The 25,824-nt window shown below is 37.8% G+C and overlaps 1 protein-coding gene across 1 annotated transcript; it reads right to left on the reverse strand.

The window, feature by feature from the left end:
• Window positions 1-771: 771 nt before the first annotated feature.
• On the reverse strand, window positions 772-25,824 carry LOC135581923 (transcriptional corepressor LEUNIG_HOMOLOG-like). Its single transcript, XM_065108962.1, has 18 exons — window positions 25,514-25,824; window positions 25,307-25,427; window positions 25,106-25,203; window positions 23,761-23,870; window positions 23,382-23,665; window positions 23,214-23,289; window positions 23,001-23,112; window positions 19,039-19,088; window positions 18,655-18,960; window positions 16,646-16,723; window positions 16,186-16,413; window positions 15,947-16,088; window positions 15,764-15,873; window positions 14,629-14,778; window positions 2,329-2,484; window positions 2,131-2,247; window positions 1,822-2,019; window positions 772-1,319 (listed from the first exon to the last, which is right to left on the reverse strand). Exons 2-18 carry the CDS (start codon window positions 25,336-25,338, stop codon window positions 1,176-1,178), a joined length of 2,391 nt encoding a protein of 796 aa, XP_064965034.1. The 5' UTR covers window positions 25,339-25,427; window positions 25,514-25,824; the 3' UTR covers window positions 772-1,175.

Raw genomic sequence — 25,824 nt, forward strand, 5'->3', positions numbered from 1 at the left:
TTATTTTCCATCTCTTTCACTCGTTTCAATGTTGTAGTTTGTTTTACTCGTCCGCAATTTCTCATTTCAATTCGGCTATTTTTAGATGAGTCAAACCAGAGTTTGACCACCACCAAAGTAAGCTGACACATTTTGCTCACTCGAGCAACCCTGTATTTTTTTGGACTAATCGAGTCATTTCAGTTTTGATCACATGGTTGTATAGCATATAAGATATTATTTAAGTATCCAAATTTGAATTGAATTAATTACGAGTAGATCAAATATTATCACAATCCGAAGGCTTATATAGTGTAGAACTGATCGACTATACTTAATTTCTTGTAAGTCCAGATCTAATCACTGATTAGTTTTAAAACATAATCAAGATTGACTCATTGTGTGAGGCCTTGATGATATCTAATTAGTCCAAAATCTAATTAATACTCAGACCCTTGAGGTGATGAACAACACTCGTTGCTGACTCCACATGTATCTCATGGTTGAATCTGGTGGTCCATTAATGTGCATTAAGGTGGAAGTGTTCTTACCTTTCAGAATTCATGTTTATAGTGGTGCCATAGCAATTAACAAATGCTCTAGTTAGGCTAATCTCGGTATCTTTTCAATAAGAGTACTCATTGCCAATTAATAAGTAGTGCCTGTCCTCTCTCTCTCTCTCTCTCTCTCTCTCTCTCTCTCTCTCTCTCGTGGTAAGACCAAATGGTGCAAATGCATCTAGTCCACAAATCATTATTATCTGTAGGCATCACAAAGTGAAAGGCGCATACATCTGCCAACCACATCCAAGAGATTTCACATTTAAGGTCAATTTCATTTGCATATCGTTACATCAATAGTTTTCCATCACCTCACAATAAAGAAAATTCATGTGTTCCACAGGCTGTTGTTTCATACAAATATAGCCTTATGAATAGCAGAAAAATATAAGTGGCAAAGATCAATATAAAACATCTGTTTTTTTTTTTTTTGCCCTTCTATTACCCAAGGCCCAATAGGTAGAACACTTAATGCATTTGATTACATATTTCTCCATAACCCAACATCATAGATACCTAAAGCTAATTTTATTGTGTTGAAAGTAAACCAGCCAACTGAATAAAATACAATGCATGTTATTTGTTCCTTTTCTGTTTCTTTTCCATCAATGGTATCAATAGCCAAAATCCTTTAAACTACTTCCACAGCTTAACGGACTTGTCGTGGCTTGCTGATGCCACCAATCCTGTGGCTGGTGACTGTGCCAAAGCTGCAATCAAACCCTCATGTGCCTGGATTGTCTTGGTTTGATTCTCAACCATGTTCCACAGTTCCAAAGACTGCAGCAGTTCACATATCAGTGAAACATAAAGAAAGAGAAAGCACAAGTAAAATATGGAAAATGATTGCCAAAACCTATTACATAAAGATAATTTGATCACACTGCTAGGTGTGGAGAACAAGAGTATGGTAAGTGACAAATACAAAGCAATTTCCTAACAGAAAGAATAGGTTCGTGTATTAACAATGGGGAAGATTGTCCAAAGAATCTCCAGAAGGAAAGTGCCAAGATTAACAAAGATTATTACCACAAGATCGTGTGGTGATCATCTTGTATGGGAACAAGTGTATGGGAAGTAACAAATACAAAGCAATTTCCTAACTAACAGAAAGAACAGGATCGTGTATTAGAAAAATGGGAGAGACTGTCCAAAAATCTGCAGAAGCAAAGTGCCAAGATTAACAAAGATGATTACCACAAGATCGAGCACATAAAGATAACTCGTGTCTAAGAGTGCCGAGGACAACCATATTTGTCAACATAAGTTTGACCAGAAGTACCTGATATCCCCCGATAACCAAGAGGTTGGCATAGCTTGGATGAAAAACACAAGAATGGAACTTGTTCCTGTTGGAGCTTAGCTCATGAATGCACTCGCCTGTTGTCAATGACCACACCTTCACACAATCCTGACTAACAGATGCCAGGAGTTCTCCAGTACTGTCCCAACAAACAGATTGCACCTCTTTTGTATGAACCTGTAAATATTAGTGATGACAAATACTATGAAAACTTAGATCGGTATTCTTGCATCTGGCGTTCAAAAAAAGAAAGAAAAGGCAAAATGCCATTGGGTACTGGTAGAGCACCTGCCATGTGTGTTTCTTTCTATCTGTCTCAACATCAAAAATTGACACTACATTTTCTGCAGCTGCTGCAACAAGCTGTCCGATATTGGGCTGAAACCTAACTTGTACAGTACCACCCTGGAGTGCAGAATACTATTTAATAAAAATATAAAACCTTAAAAGAAAGTTTAATATAGCAAAGGAACCATGATTCTTAACCTTTGAAACACGTGAACATGAAAATTGGCTGACATTCCACAATCGAATTTCACCATTGCCATCACAGGAGCACATTAGATCAGTCTTCATTGGATGAAAATCCAGGGAAGTCACTTGTGAGTTGTGCCCAGAAAAAGTGTGCAGGGAATAACTTGGCTACAAGGAAAAAAATAAATAAATAAATAACTTGGCTATATGGTACCCAACATAACACCGAGAGCACCTTGCTATGAGATTGTTGAATAACAAGAAACATTGCCTTCAATTTTAGCTTATTTTTATCTTCAATAGGCAAAATTACATGCATGATGCTATGAATTTCTACCATTATGCAGACATTAAAACAACGAGAAACTCCAAGAAGTTATATGAGGATCAAATGAAAAAGAGGTAAAACAGGAGCAAGACAAGCCTACACACTGAGACATGACAAGAATTACATGCCCTGTCATGCCAATAATCTGCATGCCCACCATGCCAACAGCACTAAAACAACAAAAGAAGTGAAAATGCAAAGGAAAAGCAAATGAGTCTCAAGATCAGAGGAAGAAGTACCTCAAGTATGCCATGGAAGAGAGCATCAGACAGGTGAGGTCATCAGAATCAGGCATTGAAACAATTTGAAGACAAACTGACATCAAATGGAAACCTAAAGCAGAAAATCCACTTTTTAAGTGGCAAACTAGACAGATCCATCCTAATTTGGCCCATGCCACATCAGAATGCATAACTTAAGTCTTTAAAAGGCTCTTACATTATCGGGCCAAAGAAACATTGTCTACATGCTAAAATACCAAGGAAAATGCCACCAAATAGGGGCCAGCACACACCACAAGGTTAGTCTTTGTCAACTATTTCTCTAACCCCTGATAAAGAAGGATGAAGATAAACAGTAAAACAAAATACCATTTTCCTTGAAGAGTTCAAACTAAGACACGATGTTCAACTTGAAGTGAGAATCACCAATTGGTTTGGAACAACTTACTCAAGGCTTAGTAGATTCTCAGTGAGAACAAAATAAGCCATCTATATCCTTGCTCAGAAAATTTACCTTATCATTTCTTAAAAGACCTAACATCTTAAATAGATGGAGGCACTGCCATGCATGAAACCTATAAGTAAGAGCATCATCTCATCTCCCAGTATTGCTCTATTGTTGCCCACTGTAATCTTTATAGAAGATTATGACGTTCAAATCAAGGGCAAAAATGATTAAATTGCATATCAGTTATTTATTATCTAAAATGGGGCCTATTATAAAGCTAGATTCATTTGGTCCCTTCATTTTTATTGTTGGACTAGCTTATAGCATCTCCTTTGGTGATTGAAGATAAGCTATAAATTACAGAAAGGAACAACTAGAAACAAGTTTTGGCTAGAGGCATCCAAAATTGGCTAATTAACTGAAGGCTAATAAGGAGCAACAGGCAGTGGCCAGCTGACCTCACAGTAGAAGAAAACAAATATGCTACCAATGGTGCATACTACTGCTTGTGCACACTTGGCCATCTAGAGAGAGAGAGAGAGAGAGTAATGACATAAATAGAGTAGCTCAGAAAATTAATCCTACCACCTCCATCAAGGTAGGTCCTGAGGGATACAGGAGAAAGAAATGAGAACAAAAGCTCTGAAATATGGATAGGTCATATTGCTTATCATATATGTAATGGGCATGGCTCAATATAATGTTTCTTGGATATGTTTTCAAATGCAAAGTATCTTATCACTTAATTTAATTTCTTTAAATGAACTAGTGATGATAAATGATATGGAGAAATGAATATATGACTAGATACATTTTTTAATTATTTGTATAAAACATCATACAATGATTAATATAATGATTTTAGTACACTTATTAGTTCTTAATATCATCAGAATATTCTTGAAACTCTATACTTTTAGAAGCAAGGAATTCAATTTTGGGTACCACACCCATATCAATTTGTGGCTAGATAGATATGGTTTCGGTCCATACTAGCCAGTGATTTAAAAAGCGCTAAGCGCCAAAAGGCGTTAAGGTCCTAAAACTCCCGAGGCACCAGGCGCTTGCTCGAGCGAAGCGAGGCGCTAAAATATAAAAATATATAATATAATTAATAAATATAATTATTTAAAATTTTAAATAAAAATATAATATTAAATTAAGAATAATATATTATTAATCTATTAATAGTATTGAAAATTAATAATTTCAAATAAACCTAACAATATTAACAGTATACAGTATACTGTTAATAGTATACTGTATACTGTTAACAGTATACAGAAGGAGAAGAAGGAAGAGTGTAAGGGGGTGCTGACTGAGAAAAGAGGAAGCGGCAGCGGCAGCGGGAGTGTAAGGAGGCAGCGACAGTGGGAGTGGAAGGAGGCAACGGCAGCGGGAGCGGGAGTGTAAGGAGGCAGCAGCAACGGGAGTGTAAGGAAGCAGCGGCAGCGGGAGCGAGAGTGTAAGGAGGCAACGGTAGTGGGAGTGTAAGGAGGCAGCGGCAGCGGGAGCAGGAGCGGCGAGCGGCGACAGCGGCAGCGGCTAGTAGCGATAGCGGTAACGGCGAGCAGTGGGCAGCGGGAGCAAGAGCGGCGAGCGGTGACAGCAGCAGCGACAGCGGTTGCAAGCAACGACAACGGCGAGCAACGGGAGCGGGAGTAGCAGCGGCAACGAGCAGGGTTAGGGTTGGGCAGCGATAGCTAATATCAATTTTAGTTGGTTCGATTGAACCAACTAACCACCGGAGACCGAACCAGACCTAAAATCCTGGTTCGATCGCTTGGTTTAACCCAGGCGCTCGCCCGAAGCGCCCAGCGCCTGGGCTCGGGCGAGCACCCAGACGGCGCCTCTTTGAAGCGCGCCGCCTGGAAGTGAAGCGAGGCGCTCGGGCCTCGCCTCGCCCGAGCGCCTAGGCGAGCGCCCGAGCGCCTTTTTAAATCACTGATACTAGCATACTAACAAATGGTATTGTGGCATATATCATGGTACTAAAAAGAGGAGGAAAAGACAAAGGTGGGGCAGAAGAAACAAAGAGGATGAGTACTAGGAGGCTAGGCCTAGCAACTAGACTTGATCCCGATTCGGTTCTAGTGAAGAATGGAACCAGAACCAGTCAACAATTCCACGATTCGTAACCGAACTTGAATTGATAGTTTCAGTTTGAATCGAACCGGAACCAATAGTTCCGATTCGATTCTGAACGGTGTGAAAAAAAAAAAGAAACAATCACATGACCGCTATAAGAGTCAACAATCAACTTGACCATTGCAATGATGATCAGAACACCATTTTTTGCTTCTTCCAACAACTTAATAAACCACTAATTGAAAGGAAATTTTGGAGACTTTGAAAATAAAAAATATAAATTTTAAAATTTTAAAAGATCATTTTGTTCCTTCCAACAACTAAATAACAACTAGTTGGAAGGGTATTTTGGAAAATAATCTGTAATAATACATGTAAGCCCTCCTTTTTATTATTCTCCACACCAAATCAATAGCAATCTCTCTATACTCTAGTGCTCTCTAATTGCAATAGCAATATCTCTAGTACTCTCTAATTGAAATGTCATTCTCTCTACTGCAATCTATTGCCATAGTAATCTCCAATTGCAATAGCAATCTTTATGGTGTACTCTAATTGCAATATGGAAATCAATGCCTCCAACTTCAACAAGTATGCATATGGAGGAGAATTTTGATTGTCCAACCATTTGTGCCAACTCAAGAAAGTCAACATTTTAATTTAGAGAAAGAAGAAAATACAGTAACAAAATCAATCAAGTCAAATTTACAACTTTGTTTGAAGAATAAGGTGGATATAGGACATTTAGAAAGCATATTGGCAAAATATATCATACTCAAACTGAACTTGAGAAAGCCCAAAGTTTTACGAAATATTTTTCGATCTTTTGATTGATGGATGCATTTCTATTTGTACTAATATTTGTTGGAGTAATCATTGGCAAATGATTACTCCAACAAATATTAGAGTTTTTATGTCATTGGATTGATAGTGATTGGATTGATTACTCCAACAAATAATTATGTCATTGGATTGATAGTGATTGGACCATACAAAAAAGAATAATTATCATAAGAGTTTTTATGAAATATATTGTTGATAATATTTATAAAATGATAGAAATCATTTTAAAAGAGTATAATTTGATTTGAGGTTCGTCGTACCATGGCATATCACTCGATGGGCGGTACATACTGGTTTGATAAGGGACTGGTATGGGCAATACATCGATAAGCCCTCATGTACTGTGTGTTAACATGTTCGGTACAGCTCGGTACGGACTATACCGATAGTTAGTCGATATAACGGTATGGATCGATAAGGCGAACCATGATTTGATTTTTATTTTTTTATTTTTTGATAATGTATCTTCAAATACTACCTATATACAGAGTTACACAAGTTTACCAACCAGCTTTTAATGGTATATTTTTCCATATTAGATGTAGATGCCATGTTTCAAAATTTGCGTACAAGAATGGTTAAAATTTCTTGATATTTTTTAGTTCCACTAAGCGAGCAATTTCATTTTTATGGACTCATCCACAAATAATGAATAAAATTTTACAAATTAAATGATAAAAAATCCAAAAGTTTTGAATATAAAGAATTATTATGTACTTTTGTTCCAAATAATATAAGGTAAATCAATTTATGCCACCATCATTGAATGTTTATTAAAAAAATTTAGATGCTTTAAAAGTTTTTAATGATGCTACATATACTTTAGCTTGTATTAATTATCCTATATCTTATTTACTTTTAATTAAATATATTAATGTTATTGGTGCATTAGAAGATTATGAAAATGATAAAGCTGAAGTTGACTATTAGGGTAATAAAAACTAAGTGATTTAGTTATTTTGAAAATATTCTACTTATTTACTTTATTATGTAAATAGATTATTCTATCTATTTATTTTGAAACTACGTTTGTATGATTATTTGAGTACTTATTATGATTGTTTATATTTAGATATTCATATTAGTGAAAATTTGAGGAAAGTTATAAAAATGATCATTGATTTATTACCATTTATAGAAGACAGATTAACTCCAATTTTCTGAATATATGGATCAAGTTGGTGAATAATTATGATTGTAAAGATAAAAGAAACCTAGGGGATCGACAGGCTCGAACTCCTATCTTAATATTTATCCATATACTTCTTTTCAATTTGTTATAGATTTTCCAATTCTTCAATGGTAGGCATGCCATTCAACAATCATTTTAATTTTATCAATTATTATAAAACAAAATTAAGCAACTTCGATGTCAATAGTAACTGTAGAACAAGCTTCTAGTCCAGGGGAGGTATATTTGATGAGACCCATTTGAGTATAGCCTCTTGAATCAATTGAGGCCTAAGCATGTCTTTGATGATTGAACAAAAGCAAAGAAATGAAGATTTACTTGATTTATCAACCCAAGAAACAATAAGAATATCTGACAGCGATTGAGGTAAGAGGTTATTTAATTTATATCATTCTGTGTATAAGATTATGTAAAATTTGATAGAAATTAAAAAGTTATAAAAAATAAAAAAATAAAAAAGTCAGTTCCTACAGTTCTGAATGGGAACCAAAATCGCCTGGAATTGATCCGGTTCTAGCTTCATGTTTCGATAGAATCGGAATCATTGTTCCGAAACTGATATTTCTGAAACCAAAGTCGGTTCTACTAGCAACAATGACCAAGCAGGCAATAGTTGGAAGTCGAGTCCATGAGTAAAGCCCTAATTAGACTGCCCAAAAGGGGATAGTTCATACACGCCTGGACTACTAATACCGACGAGTACAAAATTACAATCCTTGATTAAAAATAATTCCTTTTAGTATGAGTAAGTTAGGAATACTAATTACTAACATTATTAAGAAAACATATACTAATCAAGGATGATCAAGCCAAGTTTGAGTCGAACTCCAATTCGGCTCAACCGATGTTCGAGTAGAACTCCCAATCAATTCCAAACAATCCAACCAAACCAATCAAAAGCTCGAAACCAAGCTCAAGGGCCAGTTTCAAATCAGCTCAAGTTTTAATCAAGTTTAGCTCAACCCGAGTTCAAGTCAACCTCCACTTCAGCTCAACCAAACTTGGACTCGAATTCCGATCCAACCTCAATCCTGCTGAACTCAACTCGAGCTCAGTCTCAAGCTTCAAAGTTTGATGCGGCTAGACCAATTGCAAATCCCACCAGCTCAAACCAGCAACAAGACCAGATCAGAAAAGGAGCTAGCGGCCAATTGAAGGCATAAAAATGGGGCATCGACCCTAGGAGAGTCATAAACTCCTTAGGACTCTCCCCCATGCCCCAACCTATAAATCAAGGGGGTGTGCAACCTTTAACTCTTAAGAAACCAGCTGACCCTAGCCTCTGAACCAAGAGAAAAAGAGAAGAGAGAAGAGGAGAGTTTGGTAGCTTCATCTTCCTCAAGCAACAACTCAGTTCAACCCTTCTTCCACCAAGCCTGTTGTAGTCTCCTTGCAGCAGAGAAAAGGTTCAAAGCCAGCAGGCCCTAGCAGCAACCTGTAACACGAGTAGTCAGCAATAACTTGCAACTAGAAGAGTCACAACTGTTACTTCTGAAAGTCGAGAACAGCCAGCTACGACTTCGTCTTCCTCATCAACAGCAACACCAACTGCAATAGCTGCTGATCCCAACCATAGGAGTAGGTACTTGTGGCCTAAAAGAAAGGAGAAGAGAAAGGGAGAAGGTGGTAGCAAGCTATAGCACCTTCGATCAACACTTGTCGTGCGAGAACTTCGAGCATTATCGCACATGAAGACCTTACATTACAAAACACGTAACTCGCCCGCGAAGACATCAATCCACTTTGAGGAACATTCAGTGTTGCCGAGTCCTTTCCCCATATGAATCAGGTAGTATTAGACAGGGGTTTAAATAGGCGGTCGGGCACTTGCCTAGGCACTCAGGTGAGGCAAGGCAAGGCCCGAGCGCCTCACAGATTCGCTAGGTGACGCACTTCAGTGAAGCACCACCTGAGCGCTCGCCTAAACCCAGGCGCTGAGTGCCTCAGGCGAGCACCCGATTGAAACCATGCAACCCTAGCGCCTACAGCTCGGTTGAACAGTAGCTAGTTGGTTCAATTGAACCAAGCTACATCAGGTTACTTTACTTGCAAAACCCACCCCCTGCCTCCCCACGCAACCTCGAGCAACCCCAGTGTCGCCTCTGCCTCCGCCGCGTCTTTGTTGTTGCCTCCACCACCGACACACATAATCGACACTTCCTCTGTCGCTACCTCTATAGCTTTTGTACGCAATTCTCTCTACTGCCACTACTTCCGTGTGAGCTCCTTCCACCGTCGAGGGAGAGGACCGCAGCTTCCTCCACCGCCGACGGAGACATCTGAAGCTTCCTCTGCCCATGCCATCATCATCCACAGCTTCCGCTGCCGCTGCTACCACCGTCGTCTGAAGCATTCTCCATCGCTACTGTTGCTGGCCGTAGCTTCCTCCACCGCTACTATCGTCCGAAGCTTCCTCCATCACTGCTGGTATTGTTGTCGTCTACAACTTCCTCCGTCATCGTTGTTGTCATTCGTAGCTTCCTCCACTGCCGCTGCCATCATCCAAAAGTTCCTCCGTCACCGTCGCCCTCTCCTTTCCCACTTTACATCGTCGATGACTCTTTTCTCCCCACTAATCACTATTAACAGTAGATTAAATACTATTAACAATAGATTGTTAACTACTGTTATCATATAATAATTTAGATTTTAGCATTGCTAATCTCTATTTATCAATTATATTATATTTTTTATATTTTAATATTTCAGAGCCCCTCGCTTCGCTTAAGCGAAAGCCTAATGCCTCGAGCATTTTGGAACCTTGGCATCTATCGCTTTTTAAATCACTAGTACTAGAGTAACGATCCTCACCTATGGATGGTTACCATAAAAGGATATAAAGACTTTGATGAAGAATTAAAGAAGTTAGAGTTTTTACCCTGCTCATCGATGAAATGAGACAACGATGCAATGACAACAAGCAATTCAATAGCATATGCGGACCTTGCTGCCCAAGTTGCTATGCTCTCACAAAAGATGGAAGATGTGTTGGGTTGGATCCGATCTCAAGTCAACCCAATAGCGAAAGACGACGGAAATAAGTGTCGCAGTGAAGGAGAAAGGGTCATCTTCATCGAACATCCAAACTGGTTAATTGAAAACACACTACAATAAGTAAGTGATGATGATGTTAATGTTGCAAAACCGGTGGCAACAGAAAGGCTTAGACCCTTCTGAGTTAAGGCCCAAATCAACATCCCCTCCTACGACAGCTCTATCAACATTGAGGTATTGGATGTGGCTTGATTAACTTGACATCTATTTTACTCTCTATGGGTATAGCGATAAGGACAAAGTCACGTTTGCACGATTCAAATTTATCGGTTATGCTCTAGCATGGTGGAAGGCATACCTCCGATCTTATGGCAAAGAATAGGTGACATGGGAACAATTTAAAAGGCTCCTACGTTAAGAATTCTACTTGACGAGATATGTAGAAGACTAGTGTTGTCGATGGTATGGCTTACAGTAATGATAAGACCAATCCTTTTGGACTACATCGAATTCTGACAAGCGATGGTGCTTGGTATTTCTCTTGATGACTACTCGACGATTACTGTTGGTTTTCATGATCAGATAGCACTAAATTGAGCCTCTTCAAGGTGTATGACATCTTGAGTGCTAGCGGGACAATTATGGTGATCGAGAGTAAGAATACATTCCATAGCGTTAAGACTACAGAGAAGGACAAAGAGGCCTACTCGAAGGCCAAGGAAAATTATGGAAACAGTAAGAATTCCTCTTCCTCAAAGAAAAGTGGTATTTTCTACGATCACTGTAAAATTGCTAGTCAAACAGGGAGAAGTGCTAAAAGGTTCACCCGGATCTCTTCCCAAAAAGGTGAAAAAAGAATAACCAAAGTTTGAAGGATAGTGGTTGTGACCGTTGGCAATGATTCCACTAAACTTGCACCGGTTGATCGTACGGATCCAAGTCTATTGTTGATGACAAAGATGAAGGTTATAAACTCGAGTCCATCCCCCAATCCAAAAGTTCGAGAAGAACTGTTCACATTAAAAATTCAGGTGAAGCAAGAGGTTGGTGTTATCCTCAATAACGGTTGCTAGAAGAACTGCCAATGCAAGATCCGCTTCGCAATCACCAATCTATAAATCAATGAGGTGACATGCAAAGTGGTGTTGCTTGACATATGTCAAGTCATCATTGGGAGCCCCTACCTATGGCATCGATATGTTATTTATTTTTGTTGAGCCCAACAATATCAATTCCAAAAGGATAGAAACAAATTTCTCATCACATGAGATCCGATTAGTTTGACAATAGATTAAAATCTGCTAACTAAGCAAAACGAATGGTGAAGCTTGCTGGAAGCTTGTGGCTTTAACTACTGCATGCAGGAAATCTCAGTCTTCCTCTATATGACAAAGAAGGAGAAACAAAGAGGGGTAACAACAAGCTTGTAGCCTCAAAAAGTCCAAAAGCAAGACCCTCAAGTTGATGATGTGATCGACGACGAGGAGAACCCTATCAAGACGGTGCAAAAGAGGTCATGGTCGGGCACGATGACGGTAACAACAATGACGAGCCAAAGCAAAATCTCTGATTGCCTGCACCCGCAGATGGAGAGAAGCAAAACCTCTGTTCCCAATTCAACGATAGCTGAATCACCTAAATGGGGGAGCCATGATAAGGGATGATCAATCTGAGTTTGAGTCAAACTCCAATTCAGTTCAACCGAAGTTCGAGTTGAACTCCAAATTGATCTTAATCCAACCGAACCAACTGAAGCTAGAATCCGAGCTCAAGGATCAAATTCAAGTCAGCCTAAGTCTCACTCAAGTTCCACTCAACCTGAGATCAAGTCAAACTCTAATTCAGCTCAACTGGACTTTGACTCAAACTCCAATTCCATCTCAATCTTACTAAACTCAACTTGAGCTCAATCTCAAACTTCAAGTTAGATGCAACCAAGCCAATTGCAGATTCAACCAGTTCAAACCAGCAACAAGCTCCAATTCTGACTCAGATTAGGAGAGGAGCTGGCAGCCAATTGAAGGCAGAAACAAGGGGCGCCAACCCTATGAGAGTCCTAAACTCCTTCGGACTCTCCCCCATGCGCCAACCTACAAAACAGGTGGGTGTGCCTGCAACCTTCAACTCTTCAGAAACCAGATGACCAGTTCAAACCAGCAACAATATCCAATTCAGACTTGGATTAAGAGAGGAGCTGGCGGCCAAATGAAGGCAGAAACAAGAAGCACCGACCCTATGAGAATCCTAAACTCCTTAGGACTCTCCCGCATGCCTGAACCTATAAAACAAGGGGGTGTGCAACCTTCAACTCTTCAGAAACCAGACAACCATAGCCTCTAAGCCGAGAGAAAGAGCAAAGACGAGGAGAATTTGACATCTTCATCTTCCTCAAGCAGCATCTCAGTTCATCCCTTCTTCCTCCAAGCCTACTGCAGCCTCCTTAAAACAGGGAAAAGATTAAAAGCCAATGGACCCTCATAGCACCAACCTGCAACAAGAGTAGTTGGCAGCAACTTGCAACATGCAACAAGAGGAGGTCCTTACGATCGAGAAGGAGAGAAAAGGGGAGAGGGCAACAGCAAGCTGGAGCCCCTTCAATCAGCGCCTATCGCGAGATTAATCCAAGCATTATCGCTCATGAAATCCTTACATTACAAAAGGCACAACTCCTCTGTGAAGACATAAATCCACTCAAAGGAAGGTTCGGCGTCATCAAGTCCATTCCCCATGTGTATCATAGACTATCTAATATTATAAACATATATCAAGACACATTATTAAATGACCTAAATCACAAGGCTTAGATGCAAAGTCTAAAGGTGCTAATGCAAGTAGTCCTCCCCCTTCAGTAGAGGCTATATCTCAAATATGAATCTTTGTCATTCATATTGCAAAAGAGAATCATGGTGTCGAGGCTCACCCTTTCAATATTAAGCTTCACCATATAATATTTGATATTAACTATTGTTATCATCCTATATGTGCAGTATCACATTAGTTTTTAAAGATTTGACATATCAATATAACCAAATTGTATCATACCATTATCAGGTATATATGTGTCACAAGAGGATTGAAAATAGAAGGCAAAGTTAAATTACTACTAATTAGTTATATTTAAGATAAAATTTTATTTTAAAAATTAATCTTTATAACATAAGAGATAGAAATAATATATTTTAACAACTCCACATGTAGTTGCCTGAAATTTGACAATTGGAGGTTGATTCTACACATTTAAGATAAGTTTGACAACGTTATCCATATTTGCAATGAAAACTTTGTAACTGAATCAAGCAACAAAAACAGTAGGGATACAACTAAATTGTTATACAGCCACATATCTACGATGTCATCTGACTACCTCAAATAAGGCTATGCAACCACAATTGATATTTTATATGTGATATGTACAAGGATCAAAATGTGATCATATATGTGAATTGTATTTCCTCTTTATAAGTATTGATAGCATGGTATGCAGTACCGAATGGTACCGCCCGGTATAGGTGGTACGTACCGATCCGATGGTATACCGATATGTGGACTACCCGGTACCGCTACAGTACTACAGTATTATATTGTAACAGTGCTACAGTGCTACAGTAATGAAAAAATATATAAAATTATTCGGTACACCAGGGTGTACCACTCGGTATGCACTGGTGTACCGCTCGGTACACCGGTACCGTACCGTACCCAGCCAACCTCAAAACACCGGTACGGTACGGTATTACATACCTTGATTGATAGTATCATATATATGATTACATTATCATGTGACATTCATCAATTAGACCTATATCTAACCTACATTTTATAAATTAAACCTCCATTTATTCTAATAAAAAAAGAAAGATCTTGACCTGCAGGTAGGTTGGTCAAATCAGGCCGAGAATATGTTCCCTTGATACTATGGATCAATCTGATCCAAAACATAGTAAATTTTTGCTAAAAGGCAATGTCAAACATGCTTTGACCCACCAATCCACCAATATAAACCCTTTCACCTGACCAAACCCTACCCACTAGCTATATGGGTCAATTAAAAGTCGAGAAAACCTAGGTCAGATCTATGTCCCCTTTTCTACTGCCTCTCAAACCTGACCTGACCTAACCCATAATAAACACACAAGGCACAACCACACAGTAAAATGGAAAAAAAACAAGGCAAAGTTAAGAAAGAACCAATCCTTACTTGCGCAGAATCCCAGAGTTTCACAAGTCTGTCAAAAGATGATGTCGCTAGCTGAGTTGAATTTGGCCTAAAACGAACATCAGTAATGATAAGACTATGCTCTTCTTGAGTACTCTCTGTTTGCCGGGTTTCCATATTCCAGAGAACAGCCTACACCATGACATATAAGCTGTTAGAAGGTCCAGTTTCACTAGCATGATATTACAGATCAACATGAGATGCACTGAAGAAACTTTAGTATGAGTTGATAATCATAAAATCAAATGGCATAATACTTAAAAGCAAGAGTTGAAATTTCATATCGTACCGAAGTTTCGAGATTCGCTCGGTTGGTACGGTATGGTACTATACTATATACCGAGCGGTATATCATACGTACCGAGCGGTATATTTCGATATATATATATACCATTTTCGCCGAGGCGACGACGCCTCTCTTCTCTCCGCGACGCCGAGGATTCTTCTCCTCGCGTAGATGAGAAGTCGCCGACAGACAAGGGAGAGCAGCGCCGATCTCTAGGTTCTCCTCTTCTTCTCCCTTTTCTTTCTTCCCTCTTCTTTCTTCTCCCTCAGTCACCACCCGATTTAAAACGATAACGGGTGAAAACAGCCCCAATCGATGATACCGCCCGATAGCGGACGGTCCATGTACCGGTTTGCCGGCCGGGTGGTATTATTCGAAATTAAAAACCTTGCTTAAAAGCACAAATAGAAATTAACAATATTCAGCATCCAACTGATAAAGCCTGTTCTATTAACTATTGAATGATTATATTATTATTATATACCAATGATTAAATTATATGCAGCTAGTGTAAGAGTCATGGTATACATTCCTGCTGCTGTTTTTCTTTTTCAGTGGCTACTCATGGTCCAGAATATGGACAAGGAACATGTACCTCAAAATACACTCATCGTATTTTGACTCCTATCTACAGCTCATGAGCAACAGGCAGCAGTGCCAAAAGCTAACTAATGTTTGAGATTTTCAATTGCCGCTTAAGGGAAAATCATTTTTGTCCAGTCCAACATTTATTATAAGCTAATGATTATTTTCAAGTCTGTTGATTGGCAATCCCAATTTGTGCAGTAACCGTTGTCAGAGCAACAATGTTATCTTAATGCATGGCAATACCTTCTTCTCATGTCCAGCACTGGCCAAGAATTTTCCATCAGAAGAAAAGTGGCAGCAGACAACCTTGCTGTTACTAGTACGAATACAGTTAACCTCCTTAAATGTAAAACCTGGATAAAGAACTTTGGAATATTCAGGATCATCTTATAAAAATTATCAAGCAAACATCAGTGCCATATTTACCTTTTAAAGACCCTGGATTTTGGTCAGCAGGACTTCCTTTTAGTGCAGCAAATATGTCTCTTGGATCTCCATCATCTTGTGATAAGAACGATTCAACATTATCTTCCAAAGAAGCAACATCCCCAAAATGTTCCAGATCATCCTAACAAAATTCTTTGTTAAACTGGAACGAATTCCTGAAATTCCTCCAAGAAACTTCAAAGATTGAAAAGAAAACAGAAAGTAAACAAAATTGATACCATCTGATTTGAAGATGAAGCAAGTCCTGGCCCATCTGCACCGTACATCATTAAACTTTTTGGCATACTGCTAATATGGTTCAAATTACCAGCAATCCCCACCCCATCACCAGCTGTATGAGTAAAAGGGATCGATGAAGGAGAGTTGGGAGAAGGACCCATAGTATTTCCAGTGCCAGTACTGTTGGCAGCTCCAGATGAAGAAGGTTGCTTTCTTTTCCTATTGTTCTGGATATTGCATTTAAGAACTGTCAGAAGTGTACCCCCCTTATTTTATTCTAAAAGAAGGAACGAAGACAAGCAGATGCATGGAGGTCAGTCGATGACTGACATTGAAGAAGGCACAAAATGATGGATTTGCAGCAAGAGGGCCCATGAGAAGAGATGAACTATATGTAGGAATAGGGGAAAGTAAATGAGAAGAAGTGTGAAAGAGAGGCAGAAGACTCATCAGTATTACCTGCTCTAACTGTTGTTGCTGCTGTAGCTGTTCCTGTGGCTGCTGAGTCGAGGACTGCTGCATCTGTGCAACTTTCATCTAAATTCATAAATAACCAGAGAAGCATGGGAGCAAAAATCTCAGTCAGAATTATTCACATAAGCTGTGAGAAACCAACCGTTGATCCCTAAAAGTTCTGAAGAAATCATGAATAGTTGAATACTAGTAATAAATATAATGCACAACAAGAAGCAAATCAGAACATATGTCCTTTATGTCATAAAAACTGAAGCAAAATCTAATGCCCCATGCACTTATCACTTAAGGCTCTCAAATACAACAATCATCCATAGTGGTGCAATTTTCAGAAAGGAAGATTTGCTTCTAGGTGTCTGTCTCCATGACCATAAGAGAATTCTAAAAGGACACATTATGTAGGATGGTCACTATTATATAATTGATTTTCTTGAAAGAGTATAAGTGCGGTTTCAAGAGACAATAACATGGTGAAAATTCTTGTCATGACTTAAATCAATCCACCATCTTACTTATGTGATCAGATTTTAAATTGAAATGTTTCACTAAATTTTCTCTGTAAATAACAGATATACTAGAAAATGCACATGACTGCATGAGTTAGTTTCACATTATGGACCACCAAGAAAATATTCAAGTTTGACACCATAAAGATCACCAATTTAATGTTTTAGGTGACTATAATGGACATATGGACATCAATGCATGTGTTTAGACTCCAATGTAAGGCTAAAAATGAATGCTAAGAGAAAATAGAATTTGATGGTATGAAAATATCTTGGAAGTTGATAATTAATAGAAAAGAAACATTCATGGTGGTTTTAGACTTTAGTTTGATCATAGATAGGTTTAGGTTGATTGCGTCAAATGTTTGTCATGTATTTTCAACAGGATGAATTTTCTTTTTTCTTTTAAGTTGCTACTTTAGGAAATCTTTTAGAGTATTATTGTTTTTATTTTGAGTCCTATTTTAGGTGCAGGCCAAATTAGAAGGGTTGAAAAAGAAAAGAAAGCCATTAAGAATCACTTTGGAAGTGTCTTTCTCTGTGTGTAGACTTTTGGTAATTGGGATTTATAAGAAAACTATTAAAAGTATCTCATCAGTATATGAATATTATAAGCCTCTATGAAGGCTAATCCTTGATGTAATAGAATTTATTGCATTAAACTTCACAAAGAAATTAATGATAGTTCTTGGTTTATACTTTAATTTCCATAACTTGATATCAAAAAGTTCTATTATCTACCTTCGAAGCTCTAGAATTGTGATGTATCCTTAATTGCCTAAAATCTCAACAAACCATTTCATGCTATCTGTCCAACAACGGTAGGAAAAGAAACATAAGATGAAAATGTAATATTGCTATCTCATTCACCAACCTGCCAAATTTAATTTGACAAATGCATACTTGAATTTTTTTCATATATATGAGACTTCACCAACTAATCTGTATAATGTGAGGCATATGTAAAATTCCTGAGGTGCTTTACCATGTGTTAACATTTGTATCCACAGATATGTGGATAACATCTTCTTGACTTCCAACCCAATCTCCATCCCCCAACCCCCAGCCCAAGCCCAAAAGATAAACTTTCTATCATTCTTTTCCCTTTCTCTTCTGCATACATAAAGATTGGACTCTGATGACTAGTGGATTAGTAGGTGGGAGTCTCTAAAATGAAATGAATGTAATTGTGACATCAATCATATTGCTAGTGAGCTTTGGGCAAGCCCACAAGCTTATTTTCCATGATTTTCCTACCTAGTGGACAAGTCTGTTGCCTATTTGCTCTTTCCTCTAAATTTCTTCTTCCTGCTGAAATACAGTATTCTATGATCCAATACTACAATCTCAACATATGGACCTCTTACAATCCTAGGTAGGAAAGCGAGTTTGACAATGAGACTAATAACTTGTTACAAGTACTATTACATAGAGTGCAATGAAAAACTTAAAATAATCTTAATACTTTTACAATTCAGAAAATCTAACCTTCATTAGGTATTCAGCTTGATCGTGTCTGATCTTCGGCGAATCTGACTGAATTGGTGAACCTATAGATCCATCAGTTCCAGTGGGCTGGCCCTCTTTGCCATTTAAACTACCCTTGGGCAATGCTCTAAATCTTCGAGGATCCATATCTTCAAAGGTGGAAGAGCCACCAAGATTGCCTTGAGCATGTGCCTGTGATAAGAATTGTTGTTGCTGCTGTGGTGACATCAGCTGAAATTGAGCTGGTGTAGATATAAAAGGCTTCTGCACTTGTGGACCTAAATTAGGCCGAAGTTGGTCAAGACCCTGTGCAGTATGTCATTGAAATTAGTCAATGGAAACAGACAACCAAATAAGAGCAATTTCCTGTGATATATCACTCACAGATAAAGGCCAACCCTTGAGTGGAAGACCACTAACACCTTGGTTCAGTCCTGTAAAGACAAGCAATCATGGGCTTTATTAGAATAAAAGATTCGTGATTTTTGGAACCACTTTTTGCCAATCATATCTGGGATGAAAATAGATGCTACTGCCAAAACCAGGATAACACCCAAGACACATAGGTCTGGGCATCAGTGACAGTGACCATCAGTTTGTTCAATATTTTTAGAAACAATAATCAATATGTTTGGAAGGGTAAAAAGCAAAATTCCAATTGGAAGCATATCGACCTTTTTTTTCGGAGAGGACACTACAGAAAAAAGTAAAAACTTCACTTTGCTACAATCATGAACGTTAATGCAAAATATCCAGGAAAATATACCATATATATATATATATATATATATATATATATATATATATATTCTTTCTTTTTCACATAATGCTACACAAGTCCATAGGATTATAGCTAGTAAATAAATAAAAAGATATTTATAATACCATTGTCATTACCCTCATCCTCAGAGAACTAGCCTGAACCTCTATAAACATGTCTCTAGAATAAGCAAGAATATGTACAATAGTACAAAACATCATCATCATCAGTGTTATCAACATCATCTTCATTGAATTTGATATTCAGGACTGCCTATGCTTAAGTTTGTGGAGGAACAAATAGTGTTCAGTTACTCATTCAGTCACTGAATCTCATAAAAGTTAAAAAAAAAAGAACTGGGAAAAAACAGTGTTTACTGTTATGCCCGGTTCAGCTCATACTGGCTGGTACTTTTACTGGTTCAAGCCCGAACCACCCCTATTTCAGGTGGTCCAGTCTGACCTATAAAAAAACCATATAACCCGTGTCTAGGGCTCGCGTTCACAAGCCCTTACCATACATTTGTAAGCTGCCTACCGCTGCCCATTTCTGCTGTCAAGTTTGGGTACGCTTCCTGCTCCTCTTCTTCTCCTCTTCCTCTTCTTCCTCCTCTTCCTCCACTCCACTGCTTCCTCTTCTTCCTTCCTCCTCCATCGCCTCCTCTTCCTTTCTCTTCCTCCACACAAATACATGTCATAATCATATTTGTCTCAGGAGCCACCTCCAACATATGTAGTTCAGGATGATCAGACAATCACCATCACCACATTAATACACCAATGACATTTGGTCTATTAGTATACATGTTAGGAGAGCAATATCAGGATTAGGTCCAACAAATATACTATATCAAAATACAACTATATAGGATCGATGACCTCGATCCACGGACTGTGGAGTCTCGCTGTTCGATTTGGTGGTAGAGCCAAATATATCGATTGATCAATTCATTTATTACTTGATTCATTTGAATCTTAAATTTTTGACACGTAATATAACAATTTAAATCATATCTTTGTTGATAATTCAATATCAATGGAAGAACAGTTCAGAACATGTGGCAAAGCTACTCCTCAATATCCAGAAAAGATAAATCTGCTATCCCTTACTTGTTTGGATATTGTTTAATGAAATTATACTAAATTTGCATTTAGTTCCAATTAAAAACCTTAATTTATGTTTTTTTTAATTTTCAGGTATTTTTGAGCTTTTCCGGGATTTAATTAGGATTATCAGCATGCTCCAGTGCACCAACACAGTAAGTCGATACGGAGCGATACGTGCCGTGCCATCGGTCGATCGGCACGATCGGTCAACACAAAAGTCAATCCTTGCCTTGATATGTATATTTTTGCATTTTAAAGTAAAGAATGTGATTATAAGATAAGATCAAAATATATGAAAATTATGTCCAACATAGAATCAAAAACTAAGGATAACAATCTCTCGATTTTCAAATATTAAAACAAAGGAGTTGCTACAAGACAAAGATGTGGCACAAATCAGTCCTTGTCAACAACTTCTAGCATAGCCAAAGTATATCCAATCCTCTCTGAAGCATAGAAACAAATAACCATAGCCAAAGTATATCCAATCCTCTGAAGCATAGATACAAATATTGGTTATTGATATGATAGAACACTAATACACTTGTCTTGAAATCCTCGCAAAAACTATATATGATATAGAACATATATAACCAATAAAAGTTATTCTCATGGAACTCCATTTCGCTTGGATTGGTATGTAAGAATTTACAAAAATACTAGACATGATATGTCATAGATACAATCAATAAAATATATCCTCATAGAACTCCATTTTGGCAAGAGTTGTATGTATTGGGCATTACATACCGGTCCAAGCGTGAACCTATACATAGGGGCGGTCTGATCAGATATAATTACAAAAAATTAAAAGGTTGAAATTAGGGCTCGCAATCACGAGCCATCTTCCCTACAAACCCTCTTGTCATCCACCTTCATGAAACCTCCGTTCTCACTACCATAGGCTGCTTCCTACCTCCCTAATTCTTGCTTTCGTTTGCTGACCTTGTTGTCCTTTTGTGATCTTAAGTATTCTTCCTCTTCCTTTATCGCTTCCTCTTTTTCCTTTCTCTTCCTCTTCCCTCCTATTCTTTCTCTACTGCCTCCTCTTCTTCCTTCCTCTTCCTCTTCCTCTTTCTCCTTTGTCTCCTCTTCTTCCTTCCTTTCTCCATTACCTCCTCTTCCTTAAAATATTGGATGGTTTCAAAAACTATGTACAAAAAAATTAATGCATCTAAGATATGAATTTTGAGATAGGGGTGTAGAATTACTAAAAATAGAATAAGAAAATGTGTTCATCCATGAACAACTAGATGTAAAATGACAAAAGAAGAATTATTTAAGATAGTATGAACATATTCACATAGACTTATAGATGTTATGATTAGATGATATGAATCAAGTAGGACAATAGATTTTATGTAATCAAGAAGATGTTGAGAGATACATAGAAACATCTTAATAGAAATAATAAAAATGTATTCAAATGCTCTTGATTTAACAACTTACATAAAATAACAACTTAGTGCTACAGCTCTTTACATATCTTAATGACGGTAAAAGATACATGAAAACCTTTTCATCATAAAAAAAATTAACTTTTAGAATCATTACACTTCAAAAATATAGAGAAAAAAACAATAACTTCAAAATTTTATGTGCCCCAAAGAACTATATATCAAGGATCCTAAATATCCTATATGTAGATCATCAAAGTATTCAACAAGGAGTCAAGAAGTATCCAAGTATCACAGCATATATATACATAAATATGATTTGAGTATGGAAAATAATTCAAAGTGTTTTTCATAGCCAATCCTCATAGGTGCTTCATAAAGGTTTAACTTTTAGTTAATCTAATCAAGTTTTAATGTAATTCAGGTAGAAGCTAAGTCCTATATAGTCCAGGGTTAGGTTATTTCTAATTTTCTGTTATTCTAATTTGTAGTTTTAAAATGTCCAGATTTGCCTGCACCTATTCTAGTGTAGGCAGATGTCTATGTTGGTTAAGTCATAAATATTAATTAAGTTAATCTAGCCAAAATCATACTCTTCAAGAGAAGCATGTTTGGCTAGCTACATAATGGATAGTAATTATATGTATGCTTAGACAATTTTTTTCTTTTTCAGGCGTTCTAATTAAATGACTCAATACTGAAATAAAAGAATTTCATCGCAACTCTTGCTAGATTGAGATTACCTTTTATTACTATAAAATAGAAGAAAAATATTTTTTACTGGGCTACAGGCCCTTATTTGCTTTGCTGCCTATCTCTCTCTTCTTTTTTTTTTTTCTCAGCTTATGCCTGTCTTTCCTTCTGTTTTCTTCCTATTGAAGTTCTGATCCCTTATTCTCTTCTTAGTCTCCTTTTTACTCAAAGCCATAGACTGAAGGACTTTATTTTCTCTTTCCTTGGGTAAAATTTATTATTGCAACAATGAGTTTTTGTTAATGCAAGAACAACTTTTCAACTTTGCCCTAATCTAATTTTGAAATTAAACAGAAGCATTAGCTATAAGAAGTCCTGGTGTTTACTTACCAGCAACACCTAATCCAGACCGTGATGGTACAATGCCCTGCCCATATACTGAGGATGGGTCCATGGGCAAAGATCTTTGAGGCACACCCAAATTACCTTCTGTCTTAATGTCCTATCACAGCGGTAACACAATAAAATAAAAGAGACTCTCAAGACTATAATAAGCAAGATATCTAAATAAACAAGAAATATCAAATGAGTCCACTTAGTTACAGTTGTTTGTTGATTTCGAGCTTGCATTTGCTGCAATGTTGCAGAAATACTCCCTGAGTTACCATGGACTAACTGCCTGCAAAAGTGGAAAAGCAAATGAACAAAACAACTTAAAACAACATTAAGCAGGTGCAGTGTCAGTGCTTAACAAAAAAAAACAGATTTTACCCTGGGTTACTGGTTGTTGACTTAAGAAGGGCCATCCCACTTGGATCAAGAAGCTGTGAGGATGTTTCAGAATCCATTGAGTGTGGATTCTTCAAACGTTCTTCATACATCTTAGCAGCCAAGACACTAGCAGTCGAAGGCCCCAAAATACCATCAGGATTTACAACACTTGCAGGAGACAAATTACGATTATTTCGCTGCAACTGAGCATGTCGCTGTTGTATCAGTTGTAGCTGTTGCATCTGTAACTGTTGTTGATGTTCCCTTGCTTTTATTTGTTGAACCTATAAGACAAGAAAAGTTCTAGTAGGAATGATTGCTTATAAAGGAGGGAGATATAAAAGATAAATATGAGAAAAAAGATTCTGTAAAATTTCACCTCTATATATGCTGCTGCAACTTCAGAATGCTTTTCATTTGTTCTTGCAATGAAGATATCCCAAAAGACAGACCACCATTCAAACAGAAATCCTCTAGGAGCATCAATCGCTGTCAAATGAAGCCAAACTTTTATACAACTATAATGAAAACTTTGCTTTAACATGTCTCAAAGCACATAATAAGTTCTAGTTAAGGGTGGACTAGCGCAAAAGGCTCCACGAATGCAAACCCAGGGAAGATTTATGCACATAGCCTTACCCTTACGAACAAAGAGCTCATTCCTATGCTTTGATGTTTTAAACGTGGTTTGCATTACCGATCCATACCAATGTCCCGATAAGCTGTGGGTACGGAGTACGGTACGTACTGAGTCATACCAAGCCATTCCGAGTGTATCGACACACGGTACAGTGGGGTGTACCAATGTACCACCCATTCCAATCCCTTGTCAGACCAGTACGTACTGCCCGTATTGAGCGATACACCTCTGTATGGCGAACCTTGGTTTTAAACAATGATAACCTAGGTTGCAAAGGAGCAACCTTGGTGTCAAGGGCAACACAGTTCTCAAAATAATAACAATTTTTTATTAGTTGACACTATTCTAATAAAGTCAAAAACAAATTTATTTCTCACAAGATTAAATCATTGGTAGCTAGTTTCCATGAGTTGATCTTATTTCATCAAAATTAAAGAAAACTCACTTCCAAAATGATTTTAGACAGAAAAAGAAGCCAAGTCATCTATAAACATGCAAAGAGCAGATGACATTAGATGAAATTATTTTAGTAATTGGACACAGAGAAAGAGAGTTTTGCAAATATAATAAACACAGAGATAAATACATTGACAAGCATATTGACTAATTTAAACATCATAGTCACATAGGTTCCCTTCAAAAGAAAGATAAATATAAGAAAAATAATAAGAAGTGGCAATAAAAGAGAAAAAAAAAAGGAGATTGTCTCTGTCATTTACAATCCATACCCCATTTACTTGAGTTTTGTAGCTCTGACGAAGCAAATTAATGGTGCACTTCAACTACTATTTCCAAGCTATCAGTGTCAAGTGATTGTAAGTCTCGTTATTTCCCCCGTTGTGTAAAGAAGCATATGAATAAAGAATTTGACAAGGGGACATCTAAATTCTTTCTAACCCATCTTAGGCTTCCTGTTCTTGATTAGACGTCATTGAATTGTTATCACAGTAATGCAAAACTAACTCCAGTTAAAATGACAAAAGAGGTTAAAATGTTTATCCAGAATGAAATCAGCAAATATAAGAAATAAGATGTATCAGACAGAGAATGAAAAAATGGCACTAATAAATATTAAATTTATTACCTACTGGATCAGCAGAAACCTTTCCTTCAGCCATGAAAGCTTTAGCGGTGGTTTGCAGATTCCTCTTCAGCAAATAATCGTATATATAGACATCGAGCCTACAAAAGAACGAGAAGAAATCCAAACAAAAGCCGCAGTTAGACCAGAACACGACGACTCCACAAAAACTAAGAATGTACATCGTTATTGCAATGTACGCACATCTTATCAGCTTCCCAACTGCTCTGAGCCATCTTCCGCTCGAATCCGCCACAACAAGAACGCTGCTCCACTACTCTCACAGAACTGATCCCTTGACCAAATCAAATCAACAAAGAAAACCCTAACACCAGCAAGAGACAATAAACAATCAGATCTCGGCCCACATTATGGATCTAGACCTCGAACATAAATCACACACCCAATTACCGAATCCATAAGCCACGATCTCCTCCACCTACAGAGAAAAAACAAGATAACAAACCCAAAATCCGATTATTCACCACGGACACAGCTCAGAACCTACTTCGAACCAACCCAATTCTGGGTGGCTGTTTTCCGTGATTCGAGCTCTCCGCGATCGGAGGAGATGGTCAGGAGCTGAGAATTGAAAGTCGATGATGGACACAGCTCGATCTTTTGACGGAGAGAGCAACGCTCTCACCGCCTCACAAGAATGGGGCTCGTTCCACCGCTTCGCCGCGGTTCCGAACCAAAGGTTGGGGAACTGAAGTCTCGGA

Source organism: Musa acuminata, chromosome BXJ2-5 (genome assembly GCF_036884655.1).
Source record: "Musa acuminata AAA Group cultivar baxijiao chromosome BXJ2-5, Cavendish_Baxijiao_AAA, whole genome shotgun sequence".
NCBI classification, from domain to species: Eukaryota; Viridiplantae; Streptophyta; class Magnoliopsida; order Zingiberales; family Musaceae; genus Musa; species Musa acuminata.

Coding starts and splice junctions, on each gene's coding strand:
- LOC135581923 (XM_065108962.1), bottom strand. CDS start 25,338: ATGGCTCAGAGCAGTTGGGAAGCTGATAAGAT. Junction 23,290..23,381: donor TCAACAACCAGTAACCCAGG/GTAAAATCTGTT, acceptor CCACTTTTGCAG/GCAGTTAGTCCATGGTAACT. Junction 2,020..2,130: donor GAAAGAAACACACATGGCAG/GTGCTCTACCAG, acceptor TAATATTTACAG/GTTCATACAAAAGAGGTGCA.